Below are 18,603 nucleotides of genomic sequence, written 5' to 3' on the forward strand. Positions count from 1 at the left end.
TATTTTACATGGTGCAGAACAAATAACAGTCCTTGTGCAATAGCAATTTAAATTTTCAAATGCTTCAATAAAGGGAGTTTGTGTCCTATAGTTGTACATAGGGGGAAAGGGGGGGAGGGGGGGGGGAGGGGGGGGGGGAGGGGGGGGGGAGGCCTATACACAGCAGGATGCTGAAATAAAAAATGAAGTATAAATGGCAGGGTTGAGACCTGTCTGCTTTTTACCAAGATAGTCAGTGTTTCTGGTGTTCTGCCTAATTATCAGTCACTTTAAAATCATGCAGTCCCAAATTAAAGCTGCATTACCACCTAATACTAAATGTTACTAACACGCTCCTTCCTCTCCCTGGAGCCCCACGGGTGGCTCGATGAAGCCATTTTGTCTCTCAGCCCTAGTAGAAAACCAGGGCTGTGTAACGCTACTGAAGGTAGGGGTATGTGTAAGTGGGCGGACCAATCAGAACCTCAGTCACAAAGATCTCTCAGTCCTCTATCTCATCCCCCCTCTACTCAAATGCTTTGCCACTTCTATATAACAGAAATGGAAGAGCTCTGGGACTCTGATGGGAGGAAGGAGCAGGTTAGCTGAATGGAAGCATAAAGAATAGAAGCACTTCGCACCTTCCTTGGCACTCATTGTCATTGTCCTGCTCAGTTTTCACCTGTGTTAAAGGTGTCACACCTGAATGAGTTTACGTCTACTTTGTCAGGAACCGAGGAACAAGCCTTTGGCTGGCCACTTACAGGATTAAAATTAAAACTGGCGGTCTTGGGATGTGAATGAGAAAATAGCACCTTATTATCACCATAAGTTTACTAAACACCAACAATTGTGGTTTACTTACCAAAGTAATGGCAAAATATACCTTTGTAAGGGCTCAGTTTAGGGTTGGTACTACCCTGGGCGCTATCAGTGAATCTGCCGAACATAAATACTTGTACTTATGTCTCTCTATCCAACTTCCTTACTCCTCTCTATTTACTTGGGGCAATAAAGGTGTTTGGTAAAGAACAAGTAGGACAAAACAAAAATAACAGATATAAAATAAGTACTGTAGGTAAAAATAATGTAGAACCATTTCTGGGCTGCCCTCTGAAAAGTGCTGCCTGAGGCCTATTTAGAAATACAGCCCTGGCAATAATACATATGTAAACAGGATGATACTGTGTGACATAGGCATTTATTAAGGTCAATCTGTGTGCTCCAGTCATCTCAACAACCTGAACTTGAACATTGCTTTGTAGATGGATAATTAAGCCACTGAGATCAGCTACTCCCTTTTTCTCTTTGGAGGGAATGTTGCAGGCTGTGCACTCACAACCGTCCTCATGTTGTTGATGTTTTGCATATTGTTCACAGTATCTCTGCTAGAAGTGACTACCAGGTATACAATACTAACATTCAGGTATTTGACATGATATGATTAAATGCATCAGCCCAGTTTCCAAACATTTCCCAACATTTTTTTATTACATTGTCAAGCTGTTACACTTTCCATTCCATTTCCTGGATGTTTATTTGACTCTCAATCTAAAAACAATGGTGAGAGTCAAATGATGAACATATTTTGCAAGATCTCACAATGTTTAGATATGGCTATAGTGCACAGGACACACTTTTTATAGCATAAGGCTGAATGACCCCTTTACCCACACAGAAAGAGTGACTCCTATTGCTACTGCTTTCCCTATCTCTGATGCACTGTTAACCTTGGAGAAGTTGGAGACAACTATTCAGATGGAATGCAGGAAACTACTGGCAAAACAGATTTATCCTCAATAAAGAATGTTATCATGTAGATGCGATAATATTTTATGTCTACCAACACAAGATGTTGTATGGCTGGAAAAATCTTCTGGAGTAGAAATGCCTTGTCACATTAGATTTACACATCTTGGGTTAGTGATAAGCTGATTTCTCTATCCTGGTTGTAATGTGATATTAATTTAATATGTTTTTACATTTATTTTTGCAGCCCAATCATGGAAGCCTTTGGGAATGCAAAGACTGTTTACAATAATAACTCGAGCCGCTTTGGGAAGTTCATTCAACTGAATATATGTCAGAAAGGACATATTCAGGGAGGCCGGATTGTAGATTGTATCCTTTTCCAGCAGTCATTTTGAGAGCAATGTAATGCCAATAATTAAGGCTTCATTCTACTTATTACCCTGTCAGGTATAATTATCCACAATCTCATCTGGATAAATGTCATAGTCACTTCTCAGTTTTCTAAACCAAACAGAAACCATAATCTCTGTTGTGCTGATTACTTCTAATGACAAAGTGATCTCTAATTAAAGTGAATTAAAGTCCAAAAGATAAAAACAATTATTTCATTATTTACTATGTATATCCAACTGTTTTCTTCATGGACTATACACAGAACCTACAAGGGAGGACATTCAAAAGACACACACTTCATTGATCCCTATGCTATACACTTATTTCTACTTACTTCAGCATATGGGGAGATGAACCGATGAACTTACAAACAACAGTATTGTGCTTATGTTATTTTGTATAGAGTATGTTGTATACGGATAAACGATACCTATACATGTTGAATTTCTTTGCTTGTATAATGCAGAACACACATGCTAAATATCGCTGTTTGAGTTATGTGTAAGGCCATTTGCTAAGCACTAATGCAGTACCACTATTTACCACAGTGATGTTTACTACCCATGATTGTATCTGTGTTTTACAGTACATAGCTATAAAGTAGAGATGGGCGAGCTCGGTTCCCAGAGATCCGAACCCACCTGAACTTTGCCTATCCGAGTACCGAGCCGGTACTCTCCCGCCCGTTCGTTATCGAAATTGAGGCAAAACGTCATCGTGACGTATTCGTATTTCAGAGCTCGGTTCTCGCGAGATTTGAAAAGCATAAATACCAGCCTCCACAGCAATCCACCGTCATTTGACAGAGGGAGAGAGCAGGGTTAGGTCACAGGCTATATTAGAGCAGGGACAGACAATAATTGTACACATTATTGTTTCAATTCTATTATTATTACCAATTCTATTAGCAATTGTTAGAGCAGGAAGAGAGGAGGCTTTTTTTTTTTTCAATTTTTTTGCACTACAAGTGCTTTGGGGTGTCCCATATTCCCCAGTGTTTTACACTAATTTTTCTGGTTGTCAAAAGTCATATTTGTCAGCAGTATCTATCTAATACAATTTTTTGCACTACAAGTGCTTTGGGGTGTCCCATATTCCCCAGTGTGAAACAATAATTTTTCTGGCTGCAAAAAGTCATATCTAGCAGCACTATCTATTGAATATTTTTCACTGCAAGTGCTTTGGGCTCTTTAAAATGGATTCAAAGCAGTCCACAATAGAGTAGGATCAGCAAGCAGGTGCTGGCAACAGTCCTGATGGTAGTCTGGTGCTGGCAACAGTCCTGATGGTAGTCTTCCCTGTACGTCATCTGGTAAAGCCTATGTAAAAGTACATAGTCTTTTTAAGTCAAGGAAAAAAACACACCCCCAAAAAAATAATTATAAGTATAAGTGTAGGGTGCAATCTACCCCCAAATAGGAAAGGGACTTTGGGGCACTTCTATATCACATACAGTCTTAAAAGGCTGCTGTTTTGGCAATTTCTCAATAAGGGTAGTGTCATACACAGACTGTTTATATTGTACAGTCTATAACGGCTGAATTTTTTTGTATTTTTTACAAGTGGAGTGGGGCCTAGAGAGATAGAAACCAAACTGCCTTTGTCCATTTATTTAGATATTTAACTATAAGTGTAGGGTGTAATATACACCCAAAGACGATGGCTGCATTGCCAATAGGCTAAGATGGAGAGGAAGACAATCTGGTTTGTGTGTAGAATTAATGACGGCCTACCAGGAATTAAACTGTTTTTTTCATAATTTATTAGCTTTACAATTACATTATTAATCCAAGAAACAGGTGGAGCCGGCGGTTTCCAAACTGTGCGCCGCGGCTCCCAGGGGTGCCGCGGTGCTGTCTCAGGGGTGCCACGGGCCAGCCATAAAAAAATCAAACAAAAACACTTACCAATGCGCGCGGCGCCGAGACCCAGCATCCTCCTCTCTCACGCAGCTGTCATATCAGTGACAGCTGCTGCATGAGAGAGGAGGATGCTGGGTCCTGGCGCCGCGCGGATTTTTAAGTGTTTCTGTTTGATTTTTTTATAGCTGGCGCACGGCAGAGGGGGCAAAGTGAGAGAGTGCAGAGGAGCGTGACAGGAGGGGACAGAGCAGAGTGACAGCGTGACAGGAGGGGACAGAGCAGAGTGACAGCGTGACAGGAGGGGACAGAGCAGAGTGACAGAATGACAGGAGGGGACAGAGGAGAGTGACAGCGTGACAGGAGGGGACAGAGGAGAGTGACAGGAGGGGGACAGAGGAGGGGGACAGCGTGGCAGAGGAGCTGTGACAGAGGGTAGAGGAGCTGGGACAGCGTGAGAGGGGCAGTGGAGGGGGACAGCGTGACAGGAGGGAGACAGCGTGACAGAGGGCAGAGGAGGGGGACAGTGGGCAGAGGAGGAGGACAGCGTGAGAGGGGCAGTGGAGGGGACATCGTGACAGGAGGGAGACAGCGTGACAGAGGGCAGAGGAGGGGGGGCAGCGTGACAGAGGGCAGAGGAGGGGGGACAGCGTGACAGAGGGCAGAGGAGGGGGGACAGCGTGACAGAGGGCAGAGGAGGGGGGACAGCGTGGCAGAGGGGGCAGCGTGAGAGAGGGCAGAGTGTCTGGATGCAGAGGGGGCATTTTTGCATACAACTAAATAAGCACTTCTGTCCTGACCTAAATACTTATTACAATTTTTTGACCCAACTACTTCTAAAACAGGACTGCTCGGTAATTATTTTGGAGGGGTGCCTTAAAAATTTATGGAGACTCTAAGGGTGCCGCGAACTGCAAAAGTTTGGCAACCACTGGGTGGAGCACTAAATTTGGTTATTGTATGCCCCAAAACATTGATTTTTAAACAAAATTGCAAAACAAAACCAAACAAAACCAAAACACGCAAGGGCAGTTTGGCAAAACCAAAACACAACGGTAATCTAGATCCAAAACCAAAACCCGGGGATCAGTGAGCATCTCTACTATAAAGTATAAAGTAGTAGCAGTACCAGGAGATAGATAACTAGCTTCTATCCATTCTGAACGAACCACTATGTAATCAGTGTCCAGCATATCATTTGCTTCTTAACGTTCTTCAATTCCATTTATGTTACAGTTGTATTAAAAAAACAATCCAAGATATGAAATTATGCTTTGCATAAGAAACTTTAATTTAACATTCCACATCATGCAACAACCACCATTTTTAAACTTCTGTGGTTATTCGTGTGCTATTTGGATATACTGGAAAAACAATAACATAATTTACATAACTAAATAGTTGCTTGAAATCAAAGTGCATAGTAAAGGTCTCATAATGTGAAGGTTTGGGAACATGGACACTAGCTAATTACAAGGGCATCCGAGAAGCAGTGGTTATGACTTCTATGTTTCTTTTGTCTTTATTTCCCCAATAAGCGAATTAATTAATAGTAAGTGGTAATTCAAGGTCTGTAGTTATGGAGGGCTGGATGCAGATAGAAGGGGGGACTATACCATGTGAATTCCATTACTCACATTTGTTCATCATATACTTTATGGAAAAGAGGTTGTTTTAGCAGCTGCTTTTATTTGATGTTTGATTAGATTTATTGCATCTAATTAGCAAAATATATATGAACTGAAGTGCCGTTGTGAACATCCTGTTTAAATCACTTTAAATGTATGCATCTTTACGTTAGTTCTTGACATTTAATCTTCGATCATGAGTTATATAAATCTTTAACTTCAGTGTTCTCGTAATAAAGATTTATTAGAAAAGGTTAGTAAGTTGTATTCTTGCTTAGTTTATTTCTCTCTCCCAATATGTGTTGACATTCTAGAGAGTAACCAATGCCTGTTATTTCCTTTGTAGAATCGTGTAGTACGACAGAATCCTCAGGAGAGAAATTACCACATATTCTATGCACTGCTGGCGGGAGCAGGGAAGGAGGAGAGAGGTATCATTATTAAACGTTACCTGCAATATAATATACCTTAATGCAATAACTTTTAATTGTTATCCTGTGTCTATCTTGGATATAATTTCCATAGTATTCTGTGTGCTAGGCAGGGGCAAACGCAGGATTTGTAGAGGGGGGTTTCCACACCATGCCGCCAGTGGGTGTGACAAGCATGCATGGGGGCGTGGCTATAATTTTAGACAGTGCTTGGCTGCTCTCCAACTCTTCCTATCCCCATAATATACATGGGCAATGCTGGGTGCACTACTGTTAGGTGCACGCAGCTCTCTTTTCGAGCAGAGCCATGTGTAAAGCGGGGGCAGGGTACAGCCACCTCAATTGTACAGTGCCCCAGGCTTGAAGGGGGGTTTCCAGGCACTAGGAAACCTCCCCTCGATTTGCCCATGCTAGGAGATTTTTATAAGAGCTGTTCTATGTTGTTTTATGTATTTTATACATTGAATCACTATGTATTGCTTAACTGACAATAGTTATTGTATATATTGAACACAAGGCAGCTGATGCAGAGTACTCTTCCTAGTTTGTGTAGTGTATCTTGCATGAAATAGCTCTGCGCATTCCCAGAAAAGTGAGCGCATGCACATGCGCCTATGCAGATTTGTGTAATTAATGCACTTATGCCCGCTTGTGCCTGGAGAGGTGGGATAGGGGAGGCTGAGTACAGGAAGGCTGTTTTTTCTCAACTGTGCCACAGATGCACATACGCCTGTCCAAGCTGTATTATTAGTGCATGGTAAAATGCAGTTATAAATAACCAATTATGATGATGATGGTCGGAAGCAATACACAACTTCTTGAGATTTGCGAATGCTCCGTTGACCCCGATAGGTGCTTTCTTCATTGCAATTATTATGCTCTTGGGTGCACCTTTAAGCAGTTTTATATAAACATACTGATAAACAGCAAAGGAAGTGCTCAGAAGTGTCTTCTTTATACAACACAATAGTAAGAAGTACAAAATGCTTTGCATTCATTAGTATTAAATGTGTCCTCTTGTGAGCTAATGGGTATTATTTTACATCATGCCTGCACACAATTGTGTTCTGTAAATGGTGCTCTCAGTTTTGGGTTTTTCTTTGCAAAACAAATATAACTATAAATACATACCTGCCAATATTCCTGAAGGGAAAATCAGGACAAATTAGGCCATGCTTCTCGCCAAAACACCGCCCAAGTCAGCACGAAAAACACCCATTTTTTTTAAGTCCTACTCTTAGTGCCCTGAAAATTGGGACTGAAATGCTAAAATATACACTGCTGGCAAGTATTTTTATTATTGTTTTAATTTTTTGGTAAGTAGCCCCAGTCATTAGCTAGACAGTGAGGAACACAGGGACTAACAAGGTAAATTAATAAATTCAGACATGAACACAAAGGGCAGGGAGGGTCATGGTTGTGAAACCTTACAATCAGGTAGGAACAGGAATGTGTGCCAACAAATTCTACTATTTTGTGTTGTAAAAATTGTGCTGTACAAATCCCTTTGTAGCATATGCGATGTGGCTATAAGTTACTGTGTATTACTTAATCCTGGACGCTGCATCTATATGTATGTCATATTTGTCTCTGGTCACTGGGCGTTGAGAATTCTGCCTGTAAATTACTGTTTCATCTCTATTTGTTCCACAGATGCCTTTTATTTATTGCAACCCGAGAAATACCACTACTTGAATCAGTCTGGATGTATCACAGATGAGACTATCAATGACAAGGAGACATTTCAAGAAGTAAAAGTAAGGCAATATATGGATGTTATACGTAGACATTATGTTCTGTTTGTGACTTGAGTTTTTTATGGTTATTCAAAAGTACAACCCCACAGCACAAGTGCTTTTTGGAAATTTCTGCCAGTAAATGCATTGATTTACTGACCAATACAGTGGCATCTCTGGTTTGCAGTAGTCCGCACTGTCCAATTGACAAAAAACACCAACCCATTGGAACACATTTTTTTTTTAACCCTTTAATGACTGGTGCTGGTTAACCAAGTATATTTTTATTTTTATTTGTTGGGATATCCAGGTGAATTTATATTGTGTTTTTTGTGACAGGTAGAGATCTCTTTGAGCAGTTTTAAATAAATAATCTTGTATTTTTTTAGGATTATTTTTTAGTACACTGTTTTTCCCATTTATTTTGTTAGCTAATATAATATTTCTGTAGTTTAGAAGAGTTATAAAATCCAGAAGGCTGGGTTTGTAATGGTGCATCACCCAGTAAGAGAGAATAGACCTTGAGGGACACTAGAAATATGTTTTTATTTTATTTTTAAACATCTCATCTCCTGACAGAGCCAAAACAAACACATAAGGCTATTTTTATTTTCTCATTCCTACAGGGAAGTATTGCATCCTGTGTGTGCTGCTTTCTGTTGTATAAATCACAGTTCCTGGCCATCGGTCTGGAGACCTGGGCTGTCAGTAGCAGCCTAGTTCCAGACATGCAGCCACACTCAGGAGTGTCCTGCCACCATTTCTGTGTGACAACATGGCACATAGGAGTAAGGTCCGTTTTCACCTTCTATAAGTACATGTAAGCAGGTTGCTCAGGGGATGTAAAAGCAAGTAAACATGCACAGCTTTGGTCTCAGAACATTGGGTAGCTGCAGTGTTAGGACCTATATACATTCATTAAATAACTTCATCACTCATGCCCAATCAATGCTTTTTTTTATTACTGATAATGTTAATAATGTTGCTATTTATGACCTTTTGCTCACAATTAATTTTTAGCACTGAGCAAAATGTATGTGATATAGATGTCCCGGTTTTCCCTATTTAAAGTGCAGAGGAGATACAACATTTTGTGAATGTATGTGTGCATACAGTATTCCATAGAGTTCTTGTAGACCTCACTGTATGGGCACACCATTATCATTAAGAGTGCATTACCATTGGGTTTAGAACCATCATACAGTGCATTGATAACCCCCATTCGTATCCCTACATGTATCTGAAAGTTGTTCCAAGTTTGGATATGAGCGTCATATTATCAGCACAAATCCAGCCTGGTGCAACCAGGTACTTCCCTCTGCTCTCCAGTCCCCTGGCTGCATGGCAATAAAAGTTGAATTTGGGAGTTTCCCATTCCTTTATGAAAGTTTTGAAAATTGTGTTACTATTGTGCTAAGCTTTCACTTATAACTTGAAACAAAAACAAAGCAAAATGTTTATTTTCCTGTATTGCATACTTTATAATTGACTAGAATTGCGCCTAACAATCGAGACAGCACAAATAAGAAAAGGATGGCTTCATTTAATGGTTTCATGTTATTAAAAGACGTTACATGTTTGCCTGGATTGGCAGTTACGCTCTCAGCCCCTTGGCTCCTGTACTTTTTGTCAATAATGCTTCAATTGTATTATATAGTGTTTCACAATAGTTTCCTAACTTGTGTAGAGTGATATTGCTTAGACTAGCAATGCAGTGTGTTATGTGCATCTTTCACTCATTGTATTGAAATGTAAAATATTTGAGAAGTAAAACTGTTGCCAGAGCAGATTTGGTATAAAAACAGAAGTTAGTAGGGAGTCCACACTTCTAAGGTCTGATGTGGTCAGTTGATGAAATCCAGCAGAAGTGTGGTAATCGTAAATACACAATGTTCTACAGTTCTGGAGATCTTGGTCTCCATTCTATCAACTGCAAAACCTTTAAGTAAGGACAGCATTTCTGCATGATTGAACAGTGTTATGTATTGTCATATGAAAAATAAGTGTACATTATAAACAGATGGATAATTATTTGATTAAATAGTGGATTTTTGGAGTGCTGACCTTTTATTATTCAACTTAGCATTTCTTTTGAACCTGTCTCATAAAGGAGAACATTTGTGCATTAGGGATAAGTCTTGCTCTGTCTGAATAATAAAAATGATCTGCATTCTAGAACTAGATTAGCTCAGATGTATCCACAATGAATCCCTATGTTGTTTACCTCCCAGACCCTTAGGGAGGATAAATACAAATTTATACAGCCTATAAATGTTATTTAAAGCTAAAAATAATAAAGAAAAGTATTTTAGATTTCCATTTGTACTGTGTGTTTTATCCTGTTACAATTTTCCTGCAGACTGCCATGGAAGTCATGCAGTTTACATCTGAGGATGTCCGTGAAGTTCTTAGGTTGCTCGCTGGTATTTTGCACCTGGGAAACATAAACTTTATAACTGCTGGTGGGGCACAAATCGCCACAAAGACGGGTAAGAATCAGTTCTACAGTTCATGACTGTAATGATGAAATACTATTGCAAAGAAAGAATATTGACTGACACAATATAATAACAGATAATTTATATTTATGTAACTTTGGTAAATAAATTTAGCTTAACAAACAGCCTTGAATCTGCATGAGGTTCCCAATTCCAATTCTAGCCAAGATTTGAATAAACGCATCACTTTCAAAATCATCTTCACATCAAGCGCACAATGCTTCTTCATCCACCAGAAAATTCCAATAAATTAGCCGCTCTGCAGTCTCTCTCTATATATCTTCTCAAGTCTCATAGAAATAATTTGGATATAATACTAACTTTAGACTTTAGATGGCAGTAGTACTCCAAGTATAAAATATGAACTGTATGTGCCATTAACACTAATGTCATGACAACACTACATTAAGCCTTATATTATAAAGATATATTGCTTACATATTGCCTATCTTATTCTAGAACAAAGAACACTACATAGTCTATTTCAGTCTATGTCTACTACATTGTCTAGAGATGTGCACACATTCGGTTATCTTATTTCATTAATATCTGAGTTACAGAATATATATGTGTATGTACTTTCATTATAATTATATCTGTACTTGTTAGATAAAGCCTGACAAATACATCAAAGTCATGTATTACAGGTATAAGCTTAAGATCAATTTTGTGTTACAGGCATATATTTAATCTCACTTTAATAGTACATTTCTGTAATTTTTAATTAATTAAATCACTCCTGTCCTGACCTTCACCATTTTTGATGGTAATTACATTGGCAAAGAGAAAAATATTATCATTGTTTAGCTCCATAGATTCTGTAGCACCTAACGTGCTAGTACAAATATGACATACAGTAGACATAAAAAGATGTACATGGGTACAGAGTAGAATAAACAGGCATACATAAATAATTCAGCAAAATACATGACAGGGACAAACATGGAAGACAGTGACTGGACAGACATGAGACATAGGGTAAAGGACCCTACCCATGAGAGCTTACATTCTAGGGGGAGGAGGTGGTGAGAACAATAGGAGCTAAAGAAACATTGAGATTAGCAGTCCAGGTGGGTAGGAGAGGAGGCTAAACAGTTGAACTGGAAGAAGGGTGGGTTGAATAAGATAAGGATATTGGGCTGGGAAGATGTGTAAAAAGGGGAACACTAGAGAAGAGGTAGGAAAAGAGGGGAGGAGGAAGATGGGGCAGTGTGGAGAGTCATGGAAAGCAGTCAGTGCAGTGCTGGTGGAGGTTCTTACTAGAGAGTGATGGGTTTTATTCTCCTTGTAGAAGTAATATCAGGTAGCATGTTCTTCAGATTTTTACCTCCAGTTTATCTCAGGTATAACTTTGAATTATACTATATCAATATTAATCCACTTGTTACAAAACACACTTTGAACTAAACACACTATCTAATCAGCCAACATTGGCTTGCAGCCACTACTCACTGAGGGCCCGAGTTATTAAGGAGAGCAAAGCATAAAAAAGGAGTAACTTTGCACTTGGTCAAAACCATGTTGCATTGGACGGGAGGTAAATTTAAAATGTGGGAACGGATTTATAGTTGGGGTAGAGCATTTCCTAGATCAAGTTTAAATTTCATTGTAAAAATAAAGCTATCAAGTATTTGTGTGCTACATGAAAAAACAGCCAGTATTTAACATATCTGCAAAATAATAAACTAATTTGCATCCCTTGCATTGTAACATGGTTTGTTACGGAGAACATTTACTCGATTTTTTTTTGCCTTGCTCTCCTTAATGACTCAGGCCCTGATTATATATGGGTAAAAACACTTGTGATCAGTGACTTCAGTTAACCCCTAATAACCTCCCACAGCAAAGATAGCAGTAAAAGCATCAAATAAACAAACCGTGAAAGAGCAAAATAGCATGTATTAAGAAAGAAAAACTATTTCTTAGTTCAGCTTTGATACTGGTGCAGACAAGATATGAATAATTACCATGTATTAATAAGAATAAAACAATTTCTTAATTGAGTTTTGATACCGGTACAGATAATATATGAATAATTACCATGTATTAGCAATAAGAAACATAAAAAAACACTTTTTTAATTTAGATCTGATACTGGTGCAGGCAATGTATGGATAATTACCATGTATTTACGAAAAAAGGATGCTTGGGTTTTCCTAATAAGATTTTTTCCAGTAATGGGGCACCATGCCTATTATACAGTGAATTGCATTAAAACATTTTTCTTTGCCAGTATTATACCAGCCATTCTTACACATTAGTGTTTTTTTAGGCAGTTCTCCTGAATGTAGGAAAAGTCACATCATATTTATGTGTGTAACATTATCATCAAGAAACAGCACAAATGTATTTTTATTCCTTTTGTATTTTTTATTCCTTATTTCCTTTTTTTATTCCCAGCAACCTGTACAACAGGCCCTGTACATGTGCATTAAGTAAATGCCCTAGATACCCTTGAAAATACCATCATATGTATGTGATGATGCTAGATAAATTATCTATATCTACAACCTGCATTACCATAATGAATGAGAGATTCATTTCTACAGTATGAGGTGTATTCACTAATTGTGCCTGTATCCTATTAAGTGATAGTTGCACAGAGATATTAATTGTAAGATTCGTGTTCCAGGGTATTCACTAGATGTCACTATTTATGCATTTGAAACACATATAAAGCAACCAGAGGCAGAACTAGTAAGCTGTGGGCTCTGGTGCAGTGGAGCGTGCAGGAGAGAACTGGGGCCCAAGGCTCGCTAGTTCCCTGTGCAATGGGCCCCATTATCTCCCAGGGGCCCCGGTGCAGCGCAACTGCTGCAACAATGGTAGTTCCGCCCCTGAAAGCAACACAAACATGTCTTCTCAAATTTAAATGCATTAACAAATTAGAAATTGTTCCTTTAGTGTTTACATAGTAGAAATAAAATCTTCTTTTCGTCTGATCCTGATATGGCGTTAAGCTTATATAAAAGCTGTAGCTCTCCATGTAGTCAGCATTTTCAAAATAATTACGTGAATTAGTAGCTTAGCATTTAATAAAGTTGAACTTTGGCTACTTCCATATTTGAAGGTAAATGTGAAAAAAACACACCTGATTCTCATTTAGTCTTATTAACCACTGGCATGGATTATACAGATGGATGTTACATGGATTATACAGGTTTAGTATTTTGGTTTCAGCACTAGGGAGGACTGCCGAATTGCTGGGGCTGGACCCAGAGCAACTAACAGAAACGCTAACTCACAGATCCATGATCCTAAGGGGAGAAGAGATTTCCACTCCACTCAGCATAGAGCAGGTAAATGTCCAAATGATCAAGATGTCAATGTACAGTCTTGTTGAAGAGAAATGATATTGTACAAATATTAATAGAATCACATACCCTAACAACTTAAAATCTTGCTGTATAATATGCACATATGAAATATTCCTAAATAATCTTTCTCAATCATTTCTTTTCTACTTATCTGTATTCCAATACTTACCTTCACATTTGTACCTTTTACATTACATGTTGCTTTTTATTCCCTCTTATCTGTTTTCTGCACACTAAGCTGTGATTGTTTTCCCTAATTCTATTAATCACATACTTCACAACTTTTTTTATTGTCCCCTCTGAGATATCCCGGAGGGGATGTGAAGTACAACTTCGGAGGGGGGAATGTTGCGATTTGCATTATTTTGCCTCCACCACCACAACACAATGTCGAACTTGTGACATTATGGAGGCTCCATCTTGCCAACTTTACTAGTGATGCTTAATCAATTCCCAATTTATTGTCTTTTTCCTTCTCTCCTTGCCTTCTATTTCTCTTGTTCCTGCCCACTGACAGTCAAGCCACAAAATGATCTGTGCCCCACCTCACACAATGATCTGTCTACCAGTGTACACAACGGCACATAATTGCCTTGAGCATACATTCTACATTAAGCTGTAATTTAGTAACAATAGAAGTTCTAGTTTCCAGCGACCTTCCGGGGAGTGTAGAACCTGTAGTACACTGAAGATTGCTGGAGCATTATGTGCTCGATCCCTGTGCCCAGCATTACTTTGTGTATTATAGTTTGAACTTGCTGAATCTTAGCCTTATTTATTTACTTAATAACCTTTATGCACTGTCACCATATTATGCAGCACTTTACAGAGCATGTTCATTCTAATCAGACCCTGCCCCAGTAGAACTTACAGTCTAAGTTCTCTAACACACAGACACACACTAGGTTCAATTTCGTCCAAAGCCAATTAATCCACCAGTGTAATTTTGGACTAAGGGAGCACCTGGAGTTAAATCACCCAAACACAGGGAGAATATAAAAATCCACACAGATAGCGCTCTGGTTGGAATTAAGCCTCTTAATGTTAGTCATAGTGTCCTAGACTTAGTCCTTGTATTAGTCATTGTCTTAGTCAAAGACTTAGGGGTATATTTACGAAGCAGTGGTTGCGACAAATCGTTGATTATCTGCGGTTCGCCATCATTTTTTTAAAATGTCAATTTTATTATAGACAAAGTCCATCGGGCTCTGGAATTCCTTTATCATTTAATTACTGATCCTCTATATCCTTCTAATCATTACAGTCTATTAATATAAAGTGGGGTGACTTTGGGCTTTCAAATAGATTATAGTGATACAAATATTAGTACTAATCTGATCTTTCAGTTTTTTGTGCCCGTACAAAATATTTTCATATTGTCTATATTGTACTATTACATTGTTATATAAAATCATCCATTTGGGATAGATATAGTGCATCATGTTGTATTTAAGCACATTTGTTTCATGTCATAACGCAGGCTATAGACAGTAGAGATTCGGTGGCCATGGCTCTCTACTCACAATGCTTTACCTGGGTAATCAAGAAGATTAACAGCCGGATAAAGGGAAAAGATGATTTCAAATCAGTTGGCATTCTAGATATCTTTGGATTTGAAAACTTTGAGGTAATGTACACTTACTTGTACAGCAATTCTACATACTGCAGTACATATAATGTTTCATATGAAACTCCAGCCTCTTAATTAATAGTGATGTACTATTTGGCTGTGCATAAATTATATGTATCTATAGTTAAAAGTGTATGTTTCTTTTGCTGAGCAAGAAATGCTATTGTGATGTTATTGATTCCTACCTACCTTGTTATATTGAGACAATGGATGCATTTTGCCTCCTCTTTAGAAGAAAGCAAATGATTGTTTTGACTTTTGATGTGATTGCTTGTACAATATCTGCGCTCTACTGTCAGCAGTAGTAACATTTCATAGGATTGGGACTAACTCAATCAAATGGGTAGGGCTGTCCAATGCTGACCTTATGGCATCCTTAATATACAGGCCTGACATGGAGCACTCAGGGGTGTCCCTGCCATGAATAACGAGGGGATGGCAAAGAGAGCCATCCTTCTGCTCACTGTCCTGCCCTGTGTTATACATTCCCTGCTATCATAGGTATGCTATCGTACCTTACACTGGCTCACCTTCCCTTTCAGAATCCTGTTCAAACTCTTCACTGCTCATACACTGAATAGTAATTGTATGCAGCCTCAGAAGTCAAATGGTCCAGAAACAGCCCTGGCAGTACTAGTGCAGACCATTCTCAATGAAGCAGTGTATATGTTTGTGAATCACAAGCATCATAAATGAATGTAGAGATGATATATTGCCACATTTCTGTAAAATACATGACAGATTTTTTATATGCACATTCTTTTGCTATTGTAGGTCAATCGCTTCGAACAGTTCAGTATAAACTATGCAAACGAAAAGCTTCAGCAATATTTCAATAAGCACATTTTTTCCTTGGAGCAGCTAGAATACAGCAGGTGAGAGTAAAGGTATTATGCAAATGTAGAAAATAGCACCTATCTTTTATACAACTTTTTTATTAACTTTTATTAACTTTTTTTTTATTATCTTAACAAACAAGCTAATAAACATTACTTTATATATCAAACCCAAACATGCAATATATTTGCAACACTAATATAATTTATAGCTTGCTGAGTCAATTTTGCAGAGTAAACATGTTCTAATTTCTTGTTCCATATAAATTGTTTTTCACATATATAATCATCTTTTATAACAGAAAAATAGTAATACAATCACCACATTAGATAATAGTAATTTTAGATTATACCATGATGTGAGCTGAAAGGCTTTTCTAAGGAGATCTTTTGTATGTATTGGTAGCATGTTTATATAAGGTGCCCAAGTATTCCTACTAATTTTTCCTTGCTGTTACATGCTTCTGTCTATTCTGTATAAAACAAGTATTATTCCTACTAGTCACCATATTCAGACTTATGATACATGGCTGAATCCATTGAGATAAAATTGCTTTATATGAATCAAACATTAATAACATGCCTGCAGCCAATTGTTGATTCATTTCTCTAGTATTGAACCTACAAGTGCCTTCTGCCTCCAGCACCACCTCTGTGCTAACGACACTCAATTCTAACTCTCATCTGTTCATCTCTCCCGTTCTTTCCTCTCTCGGGTGTCCAGTTGTCTCTCCACCATCTCTTCCTGGATGTCCTTACACTTTGTCAAACTTAACATGGCCAAAACTGAACTTATTGTCTTCCCTCCATCAAGAATATCCTCCTCTCCTGACCTCTCAATCACTGTTGACAACACCACTATCTCCTCTGTTTCCCAACTCCGCTGCCTGGTTCTCATTCTTGATTCCTCCTTCTCCTTCGCCCATCACATTCAATCTGTTGCCCAATTCTGTTGCTTCCAGCTTTGCAACATCGCCGGCATCAGACCTTTTCTCTCTCAGGATGCCACAAAAAGCACTCACTGATCAGTTCTCGTTTCGATTACTGCATCCTTTCCTTATTGGCCTCCTCTGCTCCCATTTCGCTCCTCTTCGATCTATCCTTGCTGCAGCTAGACTTATCTTCCTCTCTCGCCACTCCACATCTGCCTCTTCCTCTGCAAAACCTGACACTGGCTCACCTTCCCTTGCAGAATCATGTTCAAACTCTTCACTCTCATGTACAAGGCCCTCTCCAACTCCACTGCTCCATACACCACCAACCTCATCTCCATACATACTCCCTCCCGCCCGCCCTCTCCGGTTGGCCAATGACAGTCGCCTTTCCTCTCCTCTGGTAACCACATCTCACTCCTTTATTCGAAATTTCTCCCGTGCTGCCCCCACCACTGGAGCGATCTACCTCATGTGTATGCAAAAATAGCATATTTCAACCTTTTTGTTGCTCTCACAGGCATATGTACACAGCAACAACATTTATGTAGAAATGATAGTACAGCACAGCTGTAAACACTGCAACAAAACTGAAACAAAAAAAAGTCAGTAGAAGAGTCCTTTATATAGAACTAGAGCACTGATCAACAAGTAACAGAGACCTTATTTTGCTAAACTGTGGTATTTTCATTTGTCTCAGACTAGTAGCTGCAGGTTTGAAAGTTTGTTTTCTTAATAATCATTATTTTCTTGTTATACTTAACACATTTATGTACCTTATGCTTTTGTTAGAGAAGGACTCGTTTGGGAAAACATTGATTGGACAGATAATGGAGAATGTTTGGACTTAATAGAAAAGGTAAGGCTTTATCGTGGTGTCATATATGTAAAATCAGATAACATAAAAGGTTAATCAGTACTTTTATAAATGTATATTTGGCTGCAGGAAGCACCAGCCTGTTTAGTGGTAAGATGATCTGTGATAAGCTTCTTGTTCATGCGGGATGGCTTGGTGCAGTGTATAAGCGAATGAGCAGTGTAAACTTTGGTCACAGTAAGTAAGCTGGGTGCGTGTATAACCAGTCTGCCTCCAGAGGTATCATCATCATCACCATTTATTTATATAGCGCCACTAATTCCGCAGCGCTGTACAGAGAACTCACTCACATCTGTCCCTTCCCCCATTGGGGCTTACAGTGGTCTAAATTCCCTAACACAAATACACAGACAGAGAGACAGACTATGGTGAATTTAATAGCAGCCAATTAACCTACCAGTATGTTTTTGGAGTTTGGGAGGAAACCGGAGCACCCGGAAGAAAACCCACACAAACACGGGGAGAACATAAAAACTCCTCACAGATATGGCCACAGTCGGGAATTGAACTCATGACCCCAGTGCTGTAAGGCAGAAGTGCTAACCACTAAGCCACCATGCTGCCCCAGAGGTATGTCCTAAAATGAACACTGCAAGGCAGTAGACTTTACATATAGACTAGTAAATAGAATTTCCATCATGCAAATAACAATTGAATTAAAAGACTAGGTACACACTGAAGAATTTTCCGACAGACGTGTTATCTACAACGACTTTACCTTCGACCGAAGGTCCG

At 38.9% G+C, this 18,603-nt stretch overlaps 1 protein-coding gene across 1 annotated transcript in view; it reads left to right on the forward strand.

Annotated features, from left to right (window-relative positions):
- MYO10 (myosin X) overlaps window positions 1-18,603 on the forward strand; it is a 219,613-nt gene that overhangs the window by 126,578 nt on the left and 74,432 nt on the right. The window contains exons 6-14 of the mRNA XM_075212913.1: window positions 1,976-2,100; window positions 5,851-5,864; window positions 5,958-6,042; window positions 7,696-7,799; window positions 10,138-10,267; window positions 13,457-13,575; window positions 15,074-15,220; window positions 15,998-16,098; window positions 17,784-17,850. Coding sequence (XP_075069014.1) covers window positions 1,976-2,100; window positions 5,851-5,864; window positions 5,958-6,042; window positions 7,696-7,799; window positions 10,138-10,267; window positions 13,457-13,575; window positions 15,074-15,220; window positions 15,998-16,098; window positions 17,784-17,850 — 892 coding nt within the window. The remainder of the gene's footprint in view (window positions 1-1,975; window positions 2,101-5,850; window positions 5,865-5,957; window positions 6,043-7,695; window positions 7,800-10,137; window positions 10,268-13,456; window positions 13,576-15,073; window positions 15,221-15,997; window positions 16,099-17,783; window positions 17,851-18,603) is intronic.

This window comes from Mixophyes fleayi, chromosome 5, assembly GCF_038048845.1.
Source record: "Mixophyes fleayi isolate aMixFle1 chromosome 5, aMixFle1.hap1, whole genome shotgun sequence".
NCBI classification, from domain to species: domain Eukaryota; kingdom Metazoa; phylum Chordata; class Amphibia; order Anura; family Limnodynastidae; genus Mixophyes; species Mixophyes fleayi.